This window comes from Ovis canadensis, chromosome 20 (genome assembly GCF_042477335.2).
Source record: "Ovis canadensis isolate MfBH-ARS-UI-01 breed Bighorn chromosome 20, ARS-UI_OviCan_v2, whole genome shotgun sequence".
Taxonomy (NCBI): domain Eukaryota; kingdom Metazoa; phylum Chordata; class Mammalia; order Artiodactyla; family Bovidae; genus Ovis; species Ovis canadensis.
In genome coordinates, this window is record NC_091264.1 from 25,214,155 (window position 1) to 25,235,361 (window position 21,207).

The 21,207-nt window shown below is 39.3% G+C and overlaps 1 protein-coding gene across 1 annotated transcript in view; it reads left to right on the top strand.

Annotated features, from left to right (window-relative positions):
• Positions 1-21,207, top strand: part of MAPK14 (mitogen-activated protein kinase 14) — a 75,703-nt gene that overhangs the window by 45,735 nt on the left and 8,761 nt on the right. Inside the window, exons 6-11 of the mRNA XM_069564222.1 lie at positions 1,336-1,447; positions 2,242-2,271; positions 2,862-2,909; positions 4,303-4,417; positions 4,972-5,043; positions 19,252-19,331. Of these exons, the coding sequence (XP_069420323.1) occupies positions 1,336-1,447; positions 2,242-2,271; positions 2,862-2,909; positions 4,303-4,417; positions 4,972-5,043; positions 19,252-19,331 (457 nt within the window). The remainder of the gene's footprint in view (positions 1-1,335; positions 1,448-2,241; positions 2,272-2,861; positions 2,910-4,302; positions 4,418-4,971; positions 5,044-19,251; positions 19,332-21,207) is intronic.

The window sequence follows — 21,207 nt, forward strand, 5'->3', positions numbered from 1 at the left end:
CCAGCGCCGCACCTGTGAGAAGTTCTAGAATGCCTGACTTACTTGTAGATAAAATATTTCATTAAAGTAAGTGCAGGAATATTGTCAGTGGCCAGCATCCTTTTTCCAGTCATTCCTAAAACAGAAGGAGAGTTATAATTTGAAAATTTAAAGATACTTTTTATTTTTTTAACCAAAGTGTAGTTAATTTACAATATAGTTTCTGGTAGATAGCAAAGTGATTCAGATATATATAGTAGTTTGTATCTGCTAATCCAAAAATTCCTAATTTATCCCTCCCCCCTGCCTTTGGTAATCATAAGTTTGTTTTTAATGTCTGTGAGTCTGTTTCTGTTTTGTAAATAAGTTTATTTGACGATACTCCTATTTTAGACCCTGAAATATGAACTGGAAAATGTAACAGTCGGTTTGAAAATATGGCCATGCGTTTAGTTATAGTGTACATTTCTCATGCAATAATATCATTTTTAAGAAAACTGATGCAAACACGTATGTCATTCTAATCTCCATCTCTTCTTTTTTTCTTTAATAATTATTTTTACTTTTGGTGGCACTGGGTCTTTGTTGCTAGGACTTTCTCTACTTGTGGTGAGCAGGTGCTGTTCTTCGTTGTGATACACAGGCTTCTCATTGTAGTGGCTTCTCTTGCTGTGGAGCACAGGCTCTAGGCCCGCAGGCTCCGGTAGTTACGGCTCACAGGCTTTAGTTGCCCAGAGTATGTGGGGTCTTCCTGGGCCACAGATCCAACCCGTGTCCCCTGCATCGGCAGGCAGATTTTCATCCACTCTACCGCCACAGAAAGTGTGAAAGTGTTAGTCATTCAGTCATGTCTGACTCTTTGTGACCCAATGGACAGTAGCCCGCCAGGCTCCTCTGTCCATAGTATTCTCCAGACAAGAATACTGGAGTAGGTTGTCATGCCGTTTTGCCATGCCCTTCCCCAGGGGATCTTCCCAATCCAGGGATCAAACCCAGGTCTCCTGCATTGCAGGTAGATTCTTTACCAACTGAGCCACCAGAGAAGCCGCCACCCCACCACCACCACCACCACCACCACCACCACCACCATCATGGAAGTCCCTGCTTTTTTTTTTTTTCTTGTCTTTAGAGAACCTAGGAAAAGATGGCAAGTTGAAACAAGTATAAACATTTTTAGAAAAATAGACGACAGGCAGTAAAGTTAGAACAGTGATGTTGAAAATGAGCCCCCCATCAATAGTTACTAAGCTTTTAGCTGTCACTGTGGTACTTATTGAGTGGACTTCTGATAGTCTCATGAAGATCAGAGCTTTCTTAAGGTTCTGGATTATTGTGTAACTCTCCATTAATTTTTAGGTACCTGGTGACCCATCTCATGGGAGCAGATCTGAACAACATTGTGAAATGTCAGAAGCTTACAGATGACCACGTTCAGTTCCTTATCTACCAGATTCTCAGAGGTCTCAAGGTACAGACTAATAATTTTCAGAAATGAATTCTTCCTCTTTCCCTTCTATTTAGGGCTTAAGGGAAAACAAACAAGACTTTTCTTATGGAAGATTTCAAATACAATAATCACAAGTACAATCATAGTGTAATGAACCCCTGTGTTTACTCAGCAACCACAGTTACCAACATACAGCTAATCTTGTTCCTTTCTTACTCCCCTAAACTCTGGATTATTTTAAGGCAAGTCTAGACCTCATATCGTTCCACCCCCTTGATACTTCTACATAGGTATGTCTGAGAGTTAAGGTCTCTTCATTATTATATCTAAACAATAATAATAATTTTCGATGGTATCTGATATCTGTTGAGTATCATGTTGAAACTTTGAAAATATCCTCAAAGGGGTTAATTTGAGGGTTAGAAGGGGGGGGGGATATCCTCAAAGGGGTTTTCTGCCCCTGTGGAAGGGGCAGATAAACAATGTTTTTAAATTAAACCAGCTTTAATATTTAGCAGCTTTGAGTCCTTACTGTGCTCTAGAGCACCCAACAGAAAATAGGTTGAAAGCTCTATTTTACTCATACTGCAGCTCTATGAATAGAGTTGATGGTATAGAAATCATAGTTATGGTCAGAGTATAGACTACTGAGAATTACTTGTTCTGATTTCTAATCCTACTCTTAATCCTAACATTCTTACTGACTCATAAAAAAGTAAAAACGCACTTCAGATATGTCATATAGTATGATAGGAGGTTGGAGATAACTTTTTCTTTCACTGATTATTTTTGTGTGTTTGTGTGCTTTTTCACAGTATATACATTCAGCCGACATAATTCACAGGGTAGGTATTGTATTTTGATTACATTATTGGGATGGTTGTGGGGAGATAGCAAGATCCTAGCCATTGAAATATTGACTGATTGCAACTTTACTCTAGGTTTAAACTAATTAAAGAAAGAGGATGTATAGATTTTTTGTTTTGTTTTGTGTTAGGCTAATTAGAACCAGGTAGTGACTATAGACGGAGAAGGCAATGGCACCCCACTCCAGTACTCTTGCCTGGAAAATCCCATGGACGGAGGAGCCTGGTGGGCTGCAGTCCATGGGGTCGCTAAGAGTCAGACATGACTGAGCGACTTCACTTTCACTTTTCACTTTCATGCATTGGAGAAGGAAATGGCAACCCACTCCAGTGTTCTTGCCTGGAGAATCCCAGGGACGGGGGAACCTGGTGGGCTGCCATCTATGGGGTCGCACAGAGTCGGACACGACTGAAGCGACTTAGCAGCAGCAGCAGCAGCAGCAGTGACTGTAGAATGGAAATTGTTCATAGCTGGATCAAGTCTTTTATGTTTAGCTCTTCATCGTTACCTTTAGGGAGAGAATTTACCAAGCATCATAAAGTTGTTCCTGTCCTCTCTTGCTTCCTAGGACCTAAAACCTAGTAATCTAGCTGTGAATGAAGACTGTGAGCTGAAGGTAGGATAAAGTGACATTGGTAATTGTTTGTTCCACTTTGTAATTATATGTTTGACTAGCCAGGCAAGTTTATAAAGGGCATGAGTTTATAAAGCCATGACTTTTTATCTGGAAATTCATATTGTCTTGTCCTTAAAAATGTCATTAGACTTTGAAATTAGCTGGAGATTTAGTAAGATTTAGTTTGAGTGATATTGAAGGTAGTATCAGGTATCTTGTTTTCATTCTAAAATGAAGTTAAATTAGAAATTTAATATATTAGTGATAAAAAAAGGAAAATTATAGTATGAACATCAAGAAAGCAGTCCTCTTGAAATAATTATGGGATTATATCAGTTTCTAAGAGAAAAAAAAAGGCAGAAACCCACTCTTTCAAAATAATTCAGACAAGAGAGAATCTGTAAAGAGCAAGCAGCTCTGGATTTTTTTTCTTTGTTTCATTTCTCATTTTACTCAATTATTTGGAAACAAAATTTACAATAAAATGCAACATTTTAAGTGTACATGTGACAAATTTTTATAGCTCTGTAACCAGCACAATTATGATAAAGAACATGTCCATCACTCCAGAAAGTTCCCTTGTGCCCCTTCCTAGCTAGTCCCCACCCTTCTACGCCTACTTCAGACGACCACTAGTCTGCTTTCTGGCACTGTAGATTTATCTTTCCTGGAGTTTCATACAAGTGGAATCATACAGTATTTTTCTGTGTGTGTCTGACTTTTGCTTAGTGTAATATTATTGAGATCCATCTGTATTGTGTGTATCAGTAGTTTATTCCTTTTTGTTGCCAAGTAGATCCATTTTATGACTGAACTGCAATTTGTTTATCTATTACCTAATTATAGACAGGGCTTCCTTGGTGTCTCAGCCATAAATAACCCACCTGTCAGTGCAGGAGACATGGGTTCGATTCCTGGGTCTGGGTCGGGAAGATCCCCTGGAGAAGGAAATGACAACCCACCCTGGTATTTTTATCTGGGAAACACCATGGACTGAGGAGCCTGGCAGGCTGCAGTCCATGAGATTGCAAGAGAGGCAGAAACAACTTGGCAAGTAAACAAAACGACTGATAGACACAAGTGGTTCAGTTTCCCTTCAGAGCTATGTGAAGCCGCTATGAGTATTCATGTTTGTGTGGAACATATATTTTCATTGCTCTTGGATAAGTGCCAAAGCATTGCATTTTTTTTTTTGTTTTTTGTTTTTTTTTGTAATTTCATTATTTTTTTAGTTCTTGCTGTGTTCCCCATGCATTCTAAGCACGGACCAGGAAATATGTTATGCAAATGCTTTGTTGCTCTTGCTTTTTAATGTGCACTACAGTCTCCGCCCCCCGCTTTACGAGCCTTAAGAGTTGGACTGTTCAGTGCCTGACTGCTCTTCTCTCATTAGATCTTGGATTTCGGACTGGCTCGACACACAGATGATGAAATGACAGGCTATGTGGCCACCAGGTGGTACAGGGCTCCTGAGATCATGCTCAACTGGATGCATTACAACCAGACAGGTACTCCTTGAACTGGTTACTTAGTGCCTTATTGATACCATGTTAGGTATATTTGGGGTTCCCAGAAGTGGAGTTGGGGGAGTAGGAGGAAACATTCTTTTTCTTCCCTCAGGAAACATACAAAAAGAGGATATTTCAGTTGCTCAAAGAAAGTAGAGTTTTTCAGACTCTGTGATTTAATTGGCTTTTTACTTATTTTGAATATATTCTTTCATATTCATATTCTACCTGAAGACATTGGGTTCATTAATATTAACTTTCGATATTACTTGCGAGAATCCACCATTTCTACCAGTAAGAAACCTTTGCCCCTTTGTGAACAGCTTATTTCTCTTTGCCATAACTGTGTTTTGACTTAGCTCACCTATGAAGCCCTTTAATTGTGGTGAAGGTTTTAGCTTATTTTTTTCTATAAAAATGTTGAGTATGAGTGTTGAACTTCAGATACCTTAAAGATTAACTAGAGTATTTCAGCCCTAGCTGTAGTTCCATTTGTAGCCAAGTTTGATAAGAGTGACTTTGTATATACTTTTATTTCTCTTTAATTTTGCCAGTTGATATTTGGTCAGTGGGATGCATAATGGCCGAGCTGTTGACTGGAAGAACGTTGTTTCCTGGTACAGACCGTATCCTTTAAAAAGTTTTGGGTTCTTGTTTCTTGTCTGTATTTTAGTGTCCATGGAAATGTATTGCTTTTACCTGTCTCTTGGAAGGACTTTAAGTTACTTGTTTCTATCGTCCATTGTGAGATCTGCCCTCCTGCGGAGTATCTTGCCTTGCCAAGAAAGAGGCTGCAGTTTACTTGTATGATTTGGAAAAGTTCCTCATAATCTGGCAAACCTTTAAAATCTTTCATATGTCATCTTTTTTTGCAGCAGGCTCCTTATTAATCTTCCCACAGCCATTCTGCAACTGAGTATGTTGGTGAGAAGTTCTAGACCTCAATGACTGGTTTAGTCTGTACCAACACTCAGTGAGCACAAGATAACCATTTATAAATCAGGGATGTCTTGCTTTTATGTTTGGTTTACATATTAAAAAGGCTGTATTTGGTCCTTGTAATGATACACTTGCTGACTTGTTATATTTGTTGCTTAAAAACAAATAAAAGCAAGAAGATAAGGTCACCCTGTCATGTACCTTTATCTCCCCTCAGCATGACTTTGTTTTTATCCCAGATTGTAACCAAACTTTAATTTACTTCCAGATTGATTGTCTAGTTTATAGTTTATCGTGACCCCTTTATTTTAGTCCCTTTTCTATCTGCTGCATGCCCATTTCACAGTTTAGTAATAATATCATCAAAATGTGATTTGTCGTAACCCTCATCAGTTCCACTTGGGGAAGATGTTTAGGCAAGAAAAAAATTTTAAATTTATATCTAGAATTAGATCTGAAGATTTTTGCTAAATTCATATGACTCGCCCTCCACCAGTTTGGTTGAGCATTTAGAGAGATGTGGCCATTCTCTGTGTTCTATCACAGTTAGAGACCTAAAAGCTGTTTTAGCATCTCACCTAAGCAGACACACTGAGTTTATAAACCAGAATGTCAGTTCACTGGCTTACAGTTGGGATCATGCTTCTGGGGTGACTGTGATGTTCATTTCATCAGTCCACGTATTCTAACTGTCTTCTGCTAGAATCTGCTTTGCTAATGAACTGAAAAGCCTCTTCCCTCAGCTGTCAATTCCCCTCTGAATATTACTGGATTGATACAGAGTATAATTTACCTATATGGCTCACCTTATTCCTTCTCATCCCTGGATTCTAATTTTAATACCTAATGTTTCCCCTTTGTCCTTTGTTTCATTTACCTTATACCTGTTTCTTAGGAATTTGACAAAAAAAAAAAAAATTTGACATACACATTATAGTCTAAGCTAAGAGAATGAGGGACAGTGTGTAATTTTCCTTTCCTCTGAGTCCCATTCTTTACTCTGTCTTCCTGAGCATTCTGCTCTGAGGTTCTCCTCTGCTCCTCTTGCCCCTTCCTTTCCTTTATTTCCGAATCTCCATGTACAGTCAGTCGCAGACACTCATACCTACGTAGACACACAAAGTGGTGGAGAGACACGTACAGTAAAGCATGCTAGTTAAGAGCACATGTTCTGGAACCAGACTCCCAGGGTTGATGTTACTTAGCTCTTTTACTTCCACCCCTCTGACTTTGAGCCAGTTGTGTAACCTCAGTCTCTTGGTTTCCTTAACTGTAAAATACTGATAAATAGTACATACCTCATGTGAGAATTCAGTGAGATGATCTGGAAAGGGCTGGGAGCAGGGCCTGCGAGTAGATGTTAACCGTCATCCTCATCAGTGAGCTTTGGGAAGAGTTTCTCCCTTCACCTTCCCACTTTATTGTCTACTTATAAATCATTAAAGGCTGTGCTTTTTTGTTTCATTAAAATTTTTTAACAGCTAGTAAAGGATGGATCCCCTTGACAGGCTACTGGTATAAAGGTTTCAAAGCAGTTGTGTGTGCCTTTGGATGTGTCTCAGTTACAGGTGCCCACTGATGGATTGACCCTTTTAAAATGCTAACTTTTGGCCCCGGTAAGAAGTGTTCCTTTTTATGCATACTTCTTTTCCTTCTGTGAGCTTTAGGGAGAAAACCCAGCATTTAAGCTTTTTACTAGGAGATTCTCTTTTTTAATACATGAGAATTATTTTCAAAATTTTTATTTTAGTAATACACTGTTTCTTTTCTACTTGGCTCCTTTTCAGGCACATGTTCTCCTGGATCAGGAAACTCGAATTTGGAAGATTTGTATTTGTAATATGCATAACTCCCTTCTTGTCAGTTGCCACCTGTGTGGATGTAGCTTTGATTGCCTGACAAAGGGAGAGGAAAGTGTTTTCTGTTACTTTTTCAAGTCCCCAGTTGATTCTAATGTGCATCCAGTGTTGGGTACAACTAGAGTTTACCCAAGATGAATTTTAGTTTTAATCTTTCAGGCTGAAAGTTAGTTAGTAGTTTTTCCGCTTTATTTATTTTTTAGGTACCAATGAGATAAAAGTTAAGAATCTAGAATTATCCACTTGGGGATCTAGAAAGATGCTAAGAAACATCTAGTCGGGCCCCATGTTTTTATAGATGAGGAGGCTATAAGAACCCAGAAAAGATAGATACGAATGTATCCGACTCAGGTCTCCATTTCTTTCCAATATTCTATTTGCTGCCTATTCTCCTAATTTCTAAAACTCATTTTCTTAAAACCTTTGCAGAATGTGCTGGCCCCACACACTCTTCTGTGGCTCAGAAAGGCACACAGCTACTGCTTATTTATGATTTTAAAACGTAGCTGAATGCCAAGGCAGCCTCTAGAATGTGCTCTTTACTTGAATGCACAGTTCTCTCCCTGTTTTCCTCATTTATTATTCATCTTGCATTTGAAACTGGTGGTTTTAGCTTCTAGATAAGAACCATCTAATAGAACTTTGTGTGGTCTTACAAGTAGTTTATGTATATACTGTTCAGTATGGTGGCTGGTAGCTACCAGCCACATGTGGCTATAGAACACTTAAAATGTGGCCAGTGGAACTTAGAAGCTAAATTAAAAATATTTTTGTAGTCAAGTGTTTTCACATATAATTTGCCACTTTATTTTTTTATTGCGGTAAAATAAACATCAGTTCAGTTCAATTCAGTTGCTCAGTTGTGTCCAACTCTACCATCTTAATCCTTTTAAAGTATACAATCCAGTGGCACTAATTACATTCATAAAATTGTGCCTCTACCACCACTGTCTATGGCCAAAACATTTTCATCACCCCAAACAGAAGCTGCACCCAAAACTTCCTATTCCCTCTGACAGCCTCTCATTACCTCTCTTCTACTTTCTGTCTCTATGAACTTATTTATTCTAAAAGTTTAATATTAAGTGGGCTCACACAATATTTGTGTTCTTGTGTCTGAATTATTTCACTTAGCATGTTTTCAGGGCTCATCCATATTGTAGCGTGGATCAGAACTTCATTCTTTTTTATGACTAAATACTGTTCCCTCGTGTGGCTATACCATATTTTATTTATCCATTCGTGTGCTACAGACGCTTGGTGGTTTCCCCCTTTTGGCTGTTGTGAGTAGCGCTACAGTGAACACTAACATCCAGGTACCTGTCTGAGTTCCCCCTTTGGCTTCCATTGGCTGTGTTTCTAGGAGTGGAATTGTTGGGTTGTGAGGTTACTCTGTGTGTAACTCTTTGAGGAGCAGAGCAGTCGTCGTTTGTCAGAGCAGTTTCATTGTTTTAACATGCCCACCAGTGATGTATGGGCAGTTTCCCCACATCTTCACCAACAGTTGCTTCTTCCTTCCTCCCTCCCTCCCTCCCATCCTGCTTTTTAAAATTATAGCCATCCTAGAGATACCAAGTGGAATCTCTTTGTGGTTTTAATTTGCATTTCCTTAATGACTACTGATGTTGAGTATTTTTCCTGTGTTTACTGTTGGTATGTCTTCTTTGGAAAAATATTTGTTTGAGACCTTTACCCACCTTTCAATTGGGTTGTCTTTTTTGTTGTTGAGTTTTAGGAGTTTTTTTATGTATTCTGTATATTAAGCCTTCACCAGATATGCAATATGCAAATATTTTCTCCCATTCTGTAGGCTGCCTATTCATTTTTTTAAATAATGTTTGATGTACAAAAATTTGTTTAAACAAAGTTCCAATATATTTTTTCTTTTTTGTTCATGTTTTTGGTGTCATTTCTAAGAGTGTATTACCAAATTCAAGGTTGTGAAGATTTACTGCATTTTCTACTAAGAATGTTTTGTGTGTATCTCCTATATTAGGTTTCTGATTCATTCTGAGTTAACTTTTGTATGTGATGTGAGGTTGGGGTCCAGCTTTATACTTTTGCATATGGGCATTCAGTTGTCCCAGGACCATTTTTTGAAGATTTTTTTTTTTCCATTCAATAGGTTTGGCACTCTTGTCAAAGATCAGTTCTATTCCATTGGTCCGAATATCTAGCCTTGTAGCAGTACCACACTGCTTTGATTGTGGTAGCTTTATAGGAAGTAAGTAAGTCCTTCAACTTTGTTCCCATTTTCAAGGTTTTTTTTTTTTTGGCACTTTGGGCTCCCTTATAATTTTATATGAATTTGAGGATTGGCTTTAAACATGTCTACAAAGAAGGCTGGATTTTATTTATTTATTATTTTTGACTGTGCTGGGTCTGTGGCTTCACTGCCTTTTCTCTAGTTGCTGAAAGTGGGGGCTGCTCTGTGTGTCGGGGGGGGCTTCCCGTTGTGGTGGCTTCTCATTGCAGAGCATGGGCTCTAGGGCATACAGGCTTCAGAAGTTACTGCCCATGGGCTTAGCAGTTGTGGCTCCCAGGCAGTAGAGCACAGGCTTAATAGTGGTGACACGTGGACTTAGTTGCTCTCCAGTGTATTTCTCTCAGTGATGTTTTATAATTTTCAGTGGACAAGTCTTTTACCTCCTTAGTTAAATTTATTTTTAGGTATTTTCCTAGCCTGTATAAGATGCTATTTTAAATGGAATTGCTTTCTTAATTTTCTTTTTGATCTGTTCATTGTTGGTGTGTAAAAACAGAACTGACTTTTATTTGTTGATCATGTATCCTGCAACTTTGCACAGTTGAAAGCCGAGAACTCTGGTAGCTTTCTTGTGGATTCTTTGGTTTTTCTCCATGTAAGATCATGTCATCTGCAAATACAGAGTTTTACTTCTTTCTTTCCAATTTAGATGCTTTTATTTTTTTTCTCTTATATAATTTCTCTAGTTAGAACTTCCAGTACAGGGTTGAATAGCAGTAGTGAAAGTGGGCAGCTTTGTCTTGTTCTTATCTTTCAGTCTTTCACCACTGAGTATAATTTTAGCTCTGCATTTTTCATAAATACTCTCTATCATGGCAAGGAGTTCTAGTGATAGTTTTATGAGTGTTGATCTGAATTTTAAATTTTATTAGATTTTATGTAGATTACATTTAAATTTAATCACATGTGACTCTTGATATTTCATGCAGTTTTAGATCTCTGCAAGTCATCTTCCCATTCTACTTTTTTTCCTCTCTTTTTTTTCCCCTCTGTGATTAGTCTTCTTGATAGAATCTTCTTTTGGGGTTACATGGCTTGCAGGATCTCAGTTCCCCAACTAGGGGATCGAACCCAGGCCCCAGCAGTGAAAGTGCAAGTCCTAACCACTGGAGCTTAGGGAATTCCCAAGATTCCTTTGTTACTAGTTGTTAATAATCCTTAGCATTTCCCTAAAGAGATAAGATACACTAATTTTTGTCTTAAAGCTAATTAAAGAGTGGAGCCCTTCCTTATTAGTTTAGTTGACTAGGGGTGTGTGTATATATATATATACATATATATATATATATATATATCTTGAGTGGACACACCTGAGAGAACTTTATATTAGAAGAGAGTGAGGACCCAGAATGTGTGCTAACTTATTTCGAAAGCCACTGGTTCTGAAAAGAGTTAAGCCAGTTAGGAAATGTTACTAACGTTTAACAGTCTGCAGCCTGAGGAAGAGCGAGTTTCATAACCCTGTGACCTGTCAAATACTGATTTCCCTTCCAGAGATCTCAGCCTTGGCTTACTATTGTTTTCCTTTTCTAGGTAATCAAATGAATTTCCTTTATGTGTTAAAACTTTTCTTTGCTTCTTTCATTTTTATAGAAATGGCACTCTTAAGACATTAACTAAGATAATGGGGTTCTTGCCATCAGCTTGCTGCCCTACTCCATAATGAATTTTCTCTGTATTAAATTTGCTCCTTAATTCTAGTTCATTTATTTATTCTTTTGATTTTTTTTCAAACATTTTATGAACTACTTCTGACATACAAAAAGACAAGAAATAATAAATGAACACCTGTGTTTATGTAGCCCGGATGACAAGATAAAATATTTCCAGTAGAGCCAAAACTTTTGTATATCCCCCTTCCTATCACAACTACCCCTTTCTTTCAGACGTTAGTTTCAAATAGTCTCTCATTAAAAACAAAAACAAAAACACGGTTTTCCTTCAGACACTAAAAGCAGGTGTCCTAATGTTGAAGAAGAAAAATATTAGGTTACTTCTTGCCTTTTCTTCTCTTAACTTGAGATTGTATTCCCCCATTTGAAAAGGCTGGAATTCTCAGGTTTCTCCACAAACTAAAACACCTTAAGAAATCTTCCATGTATGACAGTGAAAATGACTATTTGGTGACTAAGAAGAGAAGGAAATGGGCTAAGTCCCATTCTAGTCCATCCTGTCTGTTACCAGGAGAATTTCCACAGGTCAGTGTTCCACCTTTGTCTCATGGATTTTTTAAAAACTGCTGCTCTTAAGCAGCCATAGTCTCAGGTTCTGCAAATGGTCCTTTTATTTATCTATTTTGATACTGCTTATGAGCAGCACTTTTTTAAAAATCCACGAGACAAAGGTGGAACACTGACCTGTGAAAATTCTCCTGGTGACAGACAGGATGGACTGGAATGAGACTTAGCTTACCTCTCAGTATCTTCAACTCTGTGGCTTACAGAAATCTCCTGGGAGTTGCCTAGAACATTTAGAAGTGAATAGACTATCCCTCTTTTACTTTCTTTCCAAATAACCCATTACCCTTAGGATTTTTTCCCTCACCTACTCATTCTAGCTACCTGTTACTTTTGTTACAGAGGACCTAAAGAGTAATCTTAGGCCTAAGTTGTTTAAAGAAGAATCAGGAGATTTTTAATTAAAATTTTGACATTGTGATTATTACAATTAAAACACATTTTTAACTACCAGTAAAAATATCTGCTGTCTAGGGGAAAATGGGGTTAAACCTGGTAAGAAGGATGGCTTGCTGTGGAAATAACTAATTGTCATAATGTGGTAAGTTTTGCTTTGCTCTGCTTATATAGTTACTTGAAGTTCCTTCTGGCCTTAACTGCCTGGACAAATTGTAGTGGCCTTACTGTAGCTGGTATTATTGGAAGACTGACCTGTATTTCAGTGGATTTGCCAGCTCTTGGAGAACCAATGGTGATTTCTTTTGAAGTTTGCAGCTTTGCCTTTCTTGATGCAAGTGCTTTTAGCTACTAAGTAGGTTTTCATTTTGCACTGTGTGTTTACTAATCTCCTAAGTATCGACTGTCATGCTGTACCCGCTCTCTTTATCTGTACCCCTTATGCTCTCATCGCACTGTATACTCTTTAGAGTGTAAACGTTTCAGATGACCATTTGCATATGAAATGAAGCAACTTTTCTTGACTTTTTTGTATATAGACTTCCCATTAGAATATAGTTATTCTAGATTTTTGAGGGCAAGACAGAGGGGTGGAGTTGCTTTGAAAAGTCTATTACAGGAAGACCTTTCAAGTTAATATTTATTGAGCTATTCAATGGAAGGTGCTAAAGATAAGATGGTACCTGTCCTCCAAACCAGAATGATCATACTTAGCAGAACGTGAGTTACAGGAGTCATTTGAATGAAGGTCTGTTCTCTACTTATAAAACAAGACAGAGTGAACAGATACTGTAATAGAGTATAAATAAGTTAGGGAGAAGAAGCAGAGATTAATTCAAGTTCAAGATACGCAGGAAGACTTCATGGCAGAGTTCTTGTTTGAGCAGGACTTTGAAAAGTAAATAAGGAGAGAAAAGGTATGCTAGGAGGGGAGAATGGAGGGTATTGCTGTTTATGACTTGCATAAATAAGAAGGTGGAAGCTTAAAAGTGCCTGGAATATTTAGTGTGAGTTGAAACATTGAGTACATGAAGGAATAATAGTTTGAGGGGAGAGTCAGGAAAAACTCTTGATGCCAAATCAGCAAAGTCTGTGAACTTGAAGTTGAGGATTCAGGGCTTTACTTTATTCTTCAGCCCTGAGATTGTTTCTTACTGGCTGAGGTGGAAAAGGACCTGGGGTCCCCCAAATCATTGCTCTCATGACCCCTGTGACCAGTAGGAGTGGCTTACTTTTCAGGTATATTGGGGTGAAGGTAAGATTCTTGAGAAACCCACAGCCCAGAGTCTTCCTCAGTGGGGGCATAAAACTTGACTCTCTAAAGTAGTTCAGTTTTTTCCCTCAGTATTGAAATTTTAGCCTCCAGAACACATTCATTTTTGCCCTCTACAAAGAACAAAATTCTCTCCTATTCTTTTTTCTAATTTAATTTTTATTTTATATTGGATTATAGTTGTTTTATAATGTTATTCTCTACTGTTCTAATTCAGAAGTAACTTCTGTGAGTGGGCTCCCCTGTCCGTGGAATTCTCCAGGCAAGAATACTGGAGTGGGTGGCCGTTCCCTCCTCCAGGGGATCTTCCCAACCCAGGGATCAAACCTGTGTCTCCTGCATTGCAGGCAGATTCTTTATCATCTGAGCCACCACAGAAGCCCTTCTGAGAGTGGACTTGCTGTTAATTTATTTTCTTATAGAACATAAATTGTTTGGGTCTGGGATAGGATTCTGTACTTAAAGGGCCACCTAGTAAATATTTCAGGCTTTGGGAACCATACAGCTTTGCCACATAAGGTGAAAGCAGCCGAATGGCCTGGTTGTGTTCCAGTGCAGCTTGATTTGCTGACTCTTGTCTAGAATCTTCTTGTGTTTAAGCCAGTTTCATATCTGGAGGGGGAAAAAGAATAGGGCAAGTTACTATTGCGTAACCAGTTCCTGTAACTCCAGCAGCTATGGCTCACAGTGGCCATTATCTTTTGCACTGCACTGCCTTCTTACGTCTAATCGTAAACAAGTCTTCTCTTCCATTCTCCTCCTCTCCATCTTGCTGTACCTTCTCGAATACTTTGAGTGCTGAGCATGTAGCAGATGGTAGTCTGAGCACTGGGGACGAGTGGTGAGCAGACAGAGTAGCCCCCCTCTCAGATCAGTGGAGGTGACAGCCAATAGCAGACGAAGCAGCTACAGATGTGAGGAGCTCACGCATTGTGCTGAGAGGGAGGGTGACCAGGAAGGCAGTGCCTCTTCTGTAGCGTAGGGGACGCTTCTCTGAGGAAGTGAAGGTTAAGCTGAGGCCCGAAGTTGAGAACGAGCTAATCTTGCAAAACCTGACAGGTTTTTTTTATGGCAAGAGTCAGGAGATAGTCATCCTCTCTTCCTTTTCCCTCTGAATGTCAGTGTAGACATGGCATGGATAACATTTAAAGTTTCATTAAAAAAAATACTGAGAGTTATACGATTTTTTTTTCCTTTTTAGCTTTATAGGCAAGGCTAAAAGCAGTCAGAGTAAGTGGAAAGTTTCTGACTTCTGGTCAGTATATGCACATACATGGTGAGTATGCATAGAAGAGTTGGCTGCACAGTAAAGGTTTGGGTGTTGTGGCCTGTTATGTAGAGCTCGGGGGGTGTGTGAGGTCTGTCAGTACATTTCTGTAAGGTCGAAGCCTCCTGTGCCCTGTGTTACTGCCGCACTCCTGAAGGACGTGTGCTGCAGTGGGGTGGTGGGGCCCTCTGCTGGCCACTGTCGCTCACAGTCCTCTGCCTGCCGCAGCCAGGGAGGGTCTCGGGAGGACGTCTCAACTGGTTAGGCCCTGGATCTTTGCAGGTCCCTGCCATATTACAGGCTCCTTAGGTCAAGCCTTAGAGGAATATTCACAGGTAGGCTTGTGTATATCCCTAACTCCTGCGCTCTCTGCTGCTTTCTTCTCTGTGGCCCTCTGCTGACTGGTGTTCTTTGCTTGACTGGCTCCTGGTGCTTTGGTGGAAGGGAAGGAGGTAGGTGTGGGCTGAGCGTATGGACTGAGTGCTGCTTATATGTTTTCACCTGCTGTCTTTGGCAGCTAAGTACCCAGCTACAGCTGCTTAACTCTACTGACAGGGGATGTTGACAGATGCACAAAATAAATATAAGTCGGGTATGTGTGTGGTAGCTTTTGAAAATTTGTACAGGAGGAGCATGTTCTACTTGAAGTGACCGTCCTGCCGAAACCTTGACCTAGATCAATTCACCATTTTGGCTTGGTTTGGGGTTTTAAGTTTTTGTTATTGGGGTGTTTTGTTTGTTTGTTTTGTTTGTTTTTCATTTTTATTTTGTCCCAACATTTTCCTTTATAGTCCACCATTAGATATTGATCAGTTGAAGCTCATTTTAAGACTCGTTGGAACCCCAGGGGCTGAGCTTTTGAAGAAAATCTCCTCAGAGTCTGTGAGTTGCTGCCTTGATTGTAATTATCTGCCCTGTTGGGAGCCTCTGCCACTTCCCTTCTGTCAATCTGTACTTTGACCTGGGTATGTTTGTAAGCACATGTGCCCTTTGTGTGCTGACTCCAGGATGAGGTGTGTGTGTGTGCGTGTACCTGCCTGCTCACATGCATGAGTGTGTTTTGTTTTCTCTCTGGGTATAGTACTGGAGCATGGGAGCTTGTGTTGGGCAGTAGTATCGCAGTAAGTGAGATTTGAGATTCTGATTCATTCCAGGAGATGGAAAATGTGTTGTCTCCATTCTCCAGCCCTGACATCATCTTTCTCAAAGTTTCACTCAAGGGCTCCTTTCACTTTTTTGGTTAGTATTTATCCTCAAAGCATGAGCTTTACGGTCTATCAGTCTAGCTTTCTCACTGAAAGGATGGAAAGTGCGTTGCCTGCACTCTCTTCCCCTTTCCCAGGAGTTACTTGCTTTTTATTGCTTTAGAATAAGACAACTTGCACATCCTGGGTAAGGTGTCTGTTCTCCACAGGGGTCGGCATCTACCCAGTCTCCAGACCGTCAGAGGTAACATCCCCACTGCTGACGCCTCGGATCCACAGGATAAGGGTTGTGAATCCTTCTCCCACAGCCTGCCTGTGTAATTACAAGTTTGAGTACCCTGAGAAAAAGCTTTGGAGCTAATGCCTTCCTGCTTCTAAGCAGGCATTTAGAGGGAAGCCATGGGAATGTGACTCTGGCTTACTTGGGCTTACTTGGTCATTTCCTTGGGCCACAGGCATGAGAGAAACTAGGAAAGCCCAGTCTTTCTCCCTTTTCCCATCTGTCTGCTGCCAGGCAGTTGGATAAAAGGGAAAAAGAGCTGTGAAGCCAAGCTCCAGCTGTGCCTTCTGGATTCTCCTTCCAGTGTTTCCGACTGAAGGATTCCTTTGCCCTGTTGGAAAGACTGCTGGGTAGCCAGAGGCAGGCTTTTCATTGGTTTCATTTACTTATTTAAGATGAGGAAGCAGAAGCACAGGAAGACTGGGACTTGCCCAAGTCACGCACTGAGTCACTTGACAGAGCTGAGTTTACATCCCAGATGTTCTGATAACATGTTCTAAACTTTAATCTCATCCGATTGCACAGTTTTGAAAGTCATTGTCAGTTATTGACCAGAGTGTCAGCCAGAAGGAGTGTTTTCTTTTTGCTTTTTGAAATGCAGGAGCTGGATTGGAGTGAACCAAAGAAGAGATGAGACGATGCTTAGAGAGGATGGTGCCTTTCTGTTTTAAATGCTTTTGCTTAGGAAGATTGTCTAATAGAGAGGACACAGGGGCAAGGCAGAGAGGTTAGGGAGGAGCTCAGTTTATCACTGAAGAGTGCTCATGAGACTGAGACAGCAAATGCATCCTCTGTCTGGAGATGTCCACTAGCAGCTCTTTCTCAGTCTTCTCACCCACCCTTAGCCATCTGCCCTATAGATATGTGCTGTTAGAAGAAAAAGGATGGGTTTAAAATGATAGTATTTACCTGTTGTAATCCGTTTTTTATGTGAAATAGGGTGCATCATACATTTCAACATCTCTTGCATAGAGTTGAGCGTAATAAAATTGAGTATCAGAATACAGAAGTTAAATAACACTGCATTGAGTATAGGGATAAGAAAACGTGGGGTTTTTTTCTCCTACGTAGTTACAGTAAGTGCATAAAAAGTAATTTAAACATGGAGATTAATTTGATGTTAGTAATACTGCTCAAGTACCAGTTTATCTTAGAAGCACATGATGTGTGAAACATGATGTCTACATAGCAAAGCCAAGTGAGTAAAATTGTTTAAAGCTTTTCAACATGAAAAGAAAAACATATTAGTGAAGGAATATAGTAAACAGAGAAAGCCAATAGGTATTTTCCTTACTCCTGAAAAGTAGTGAAGTGATGCCATTATTATTGATTGATGGAATTCAGTCAGTAAATACTAGGACATTCTGAGTAAGAGAGTACAGTAATAGTTGGACTGACTGAGAACAAGTTAGCATGTGCCGTGAGAAAAGGGGTAATGAGTCATGATGGGTGTCCAGAGAATATTTTTTGGTTGGTGACCCAATACCTAAAGTAATCAGTGAAAGGACAAAAATAAAAAATAAATCATGTGAAGAAAACAAAAGCCCTTTCACTGACTCACTCTCAAAATTTTTGCTGAAAATATTCCTGAACTCCTGACAAAAATGGGATATAATAACCTATTTGACTAAAGAAGACCAAAAAAAAAAACACCATGGAAATGTACAGACCAAGTTATTGTTCATAGAAAAGAGAGAAATGGCAGGATTTTAACATTTTAAAACCCAGCTGATACTACTATTGCTGGTTTAGTTCGTGACCCCCTTTTGTTTTTCTCTCAGCATGCAGAGTACTCTTTTGTTATGTAATTTGTTGAGAGGTAAACCTGAATTTATTGAGAATGTGTTAGAAGAACTTCACACCATCTTTTGGATTTGCTGGCTTGTCTTTGGGCCAGGAAGCGTGAGAGGCAGGGTGGAGCCGTGGCTCCAGCTCTTTCCTAACAGCCAGCCTTAAACATGTGTTTGTAGTAATCTGACCACTAAGGAATTTAAGTTCTGAGGATGAGCTCAACTGGAAAGATCATTGAGAGAAGCCACAAAGAAGTGAAATTATGTGATTACGGTACTTACTGAAAATGGTGCTACAAGAGAAGGAGGGAATTAATAAATACCAAGAAAGGGAATATGGAAAGGTTTTTATTAGGCTGAGGATTTTAAAAATCGCACCACTCTGCTTTAACAGCAACACATGATAAGCTAACAGTTCTTGTGGTTGTTAAAATTGATGGGCCAGCTAAAAGAGAGCAGGTTAGAGTGCAGTGTACCTACATCTGCGTACATTTGGAAAACCTCAGCGTTCTGCCTTTGTCAGAGCAGATACAGTGTTTTGCCAGCTTCCTCCCGGATGTTTTTTGAGCGAAGTCAGTCTGTTCACCTGTTAAAGAGGCTTGTAGGAGAAATCATTGTGGCATGCTGTAATACCGTCAGCAGCTGTGACTTCTGTTTTGTCTCTGCTGTTAGCTTCTCATTTTCCCCCCACTTCCCCTTCACTTACCACTGTGTGTTTGTGGCATGTATTTTATTTTATTTTTGTGGCATGTATTTTAAAAGTATCACTAACTACTGTCCTTGAAGCTTGGCCTTGCGTGTCAACACACATACCACCTTGGTCTTACATTAGGAGGGGTGGTACTTTAGAGAATCACCAGAACCTGTGCCACAGAAATTTAACCTGTACTTGAAATGGTTACACTGGACATTTTATCTTGTCTGAAGTTGAATCAAAATGTTCTGAATCTTCTTCATTTATCCCACAAGCAAACAGGTTGTGGCCATCAGTACTCGAAAACAGTTCTCTGGCTGGCATCCCAGATCAAGGGGCAGTCTCTTTCCAGGGAGCGTAAATATTTAATGTTAAAGATAATGCTAAAACCAAAAAAAAGTTTTTCTTCTGCACTTGGCCCATCACTGGCTCCACGGCTACTAACTCCCACGCCGTTCACAGATGCATGCTTTCACATGCAGCCTTGGCTCTACCTGGGTTGGGTGGGGTGGGTGGGAATAGATTTTTTGTTTGGGGGTGGCTTTTTGGCCTTTTCTAAAACTTTTTGAGTTGAAAGTTGTTTTTTTGCACTGTATGCTTAACAATGCCCTTGACTAGGCATCTTAAGATATTAACCAGCTTCAGCAGATTATGCGTCTGACGGGGACTCCCCCTGCTTATCTCATTAACAGGATGCCAAGCCATGAGGTGAGAACAAATTGACTGTGCAGGAGTATCTAATTCAGAAGGCCACATTCGCGTTTTATTGCCACTGTATAACCAACACAGATCGTAACGTCACTGAATGTTTGCATGCTCCCCTAGGGCGACCAAGGCAAAGACTGCCTGTGTGCTATTACAGCACGACGTTTGGGATTAAAATGTCACCCAGTCCTGTGAATGGAGAATATAATGTATAGGCTTGTACCTAGAAAGTGATGTTATTTATGAATTTAGTGCTCGAGAGGAGGTTTGTGTTTTCCTAGGGTCCTATGCCTACAATCAGGGTATGCTACCATCAAATAATTTTTAACTGGAGGTGTATTAACTGAAGGCCGTTAGCATGTTTTCCTATTTATCCATTTTCTTAATGACCAAGAGAAGAGCCTTTATTTAAAAACACCTATTAAAAAAAAAAAACCTATAAACTATCTAATGCTGAAAAGTTCTATATTTAAGATAAAATATGCAAATAACGTAGAAAACTATGAACACTTAGCGTTGGGTGCCTTTTTTTTTTTACCGATGCTTGACTGCTTAATATGTCTCCTTTTACCATCAGAGGTGATTGGGGCACTTCTTTGTAAGATGTCCTTAATCTTTCTGGGAATCAGATTGGCCACATGGCTTTATTCAGGTAGTCTTTTTATTTATCTTACTAGAGGTAAGACTGTTCTCTGTATGACATGGTCTCTCTCACTTCTGTTTTCTCCTTCTTTTACCTACATGCTCAAGTAGGAAGGGATAACAGGCTTGTCAGTAGTTCAATTCCTAGAGCTTTCTTTTCAAATTGAAATGATTCTCAGCTGCTTCTCAAAGTGGGCCTCTCCTGTTTGCTCTGCACACAGTGTTTAAGAAGGTGAAGTTATTAAGAGGAACAAACTACTATATATAAAAGAAAGCTACAAGGATAAGAAATACAGCATAACTCTTCATGGAATATAATTTATAAGAAGTCTGAATCACTGTTATAGACCTGAAACTAGTATTATATATATAAATATTAGAGAACTAATTTTTATATATATATGTAAATTTTAAAGAATTTAAAAAGATGAAGTTGCCATAGCAGCTAGAACTTTTTCTAACCTTGTTATGTGTGTGTATATACATACATACATAAATATACATGTATACCTTTACTGTTGAGCTGTATTAAAAACAGGAATTTCAAGGAGGTAGTTTAGATTTAAAGAAGTTTCACCTCAGCTACTTGGACTGATCATGAGATTTTTTTTCTTTGACACAGGGAAGGTCATAGATTTTATAGCTAATACCTGAAGCACGCATTTATGAACCATTTGTATTTATATGATTATTCTCAAGACCAGTTTTTATTTTTGCCTTTATTAAGAGCTATCAGTCCTTAAAAGTATTTTAGCACCTTGAGTTCCTTAAAGTCCAGAAATTATCAAGTTGAAACATCCTTAGAAAACGAGAGCAGGCTTTCCTTTCTAAAGGCAACAGTGATAGCAGCTGGTGTTTATTTGAGCTCTGCCTCTGAACCCAAGTGCAGCGCTAAGGAGGGTATTGGTTTGTTATCTCAAGTCCTCCCTTCAGCCCTTTGAGGTTAGCACTGTTGTTAATCCCACTTCATAGATGAAGAACTCAAGACTTAAAAGAGAGTAAGTAATTCAAGTCTGCCCCACCCCAAGAACCAAACATTATAAAATCTGAATTTGTATATAAATGTTCTTTTGTGTCAAAATTTTACTTGGAAGCTCTCTCACTAGTTTTATCTTGCTTGAGTATCACGATAACCATATGATATAGGCAAGCCAAATACTAGTATCTAATAGTAATACTGATATTTTACAGATGAGGTCATTGATATGCTAGTTAAGACTTGCCCAAGAAGATGTAT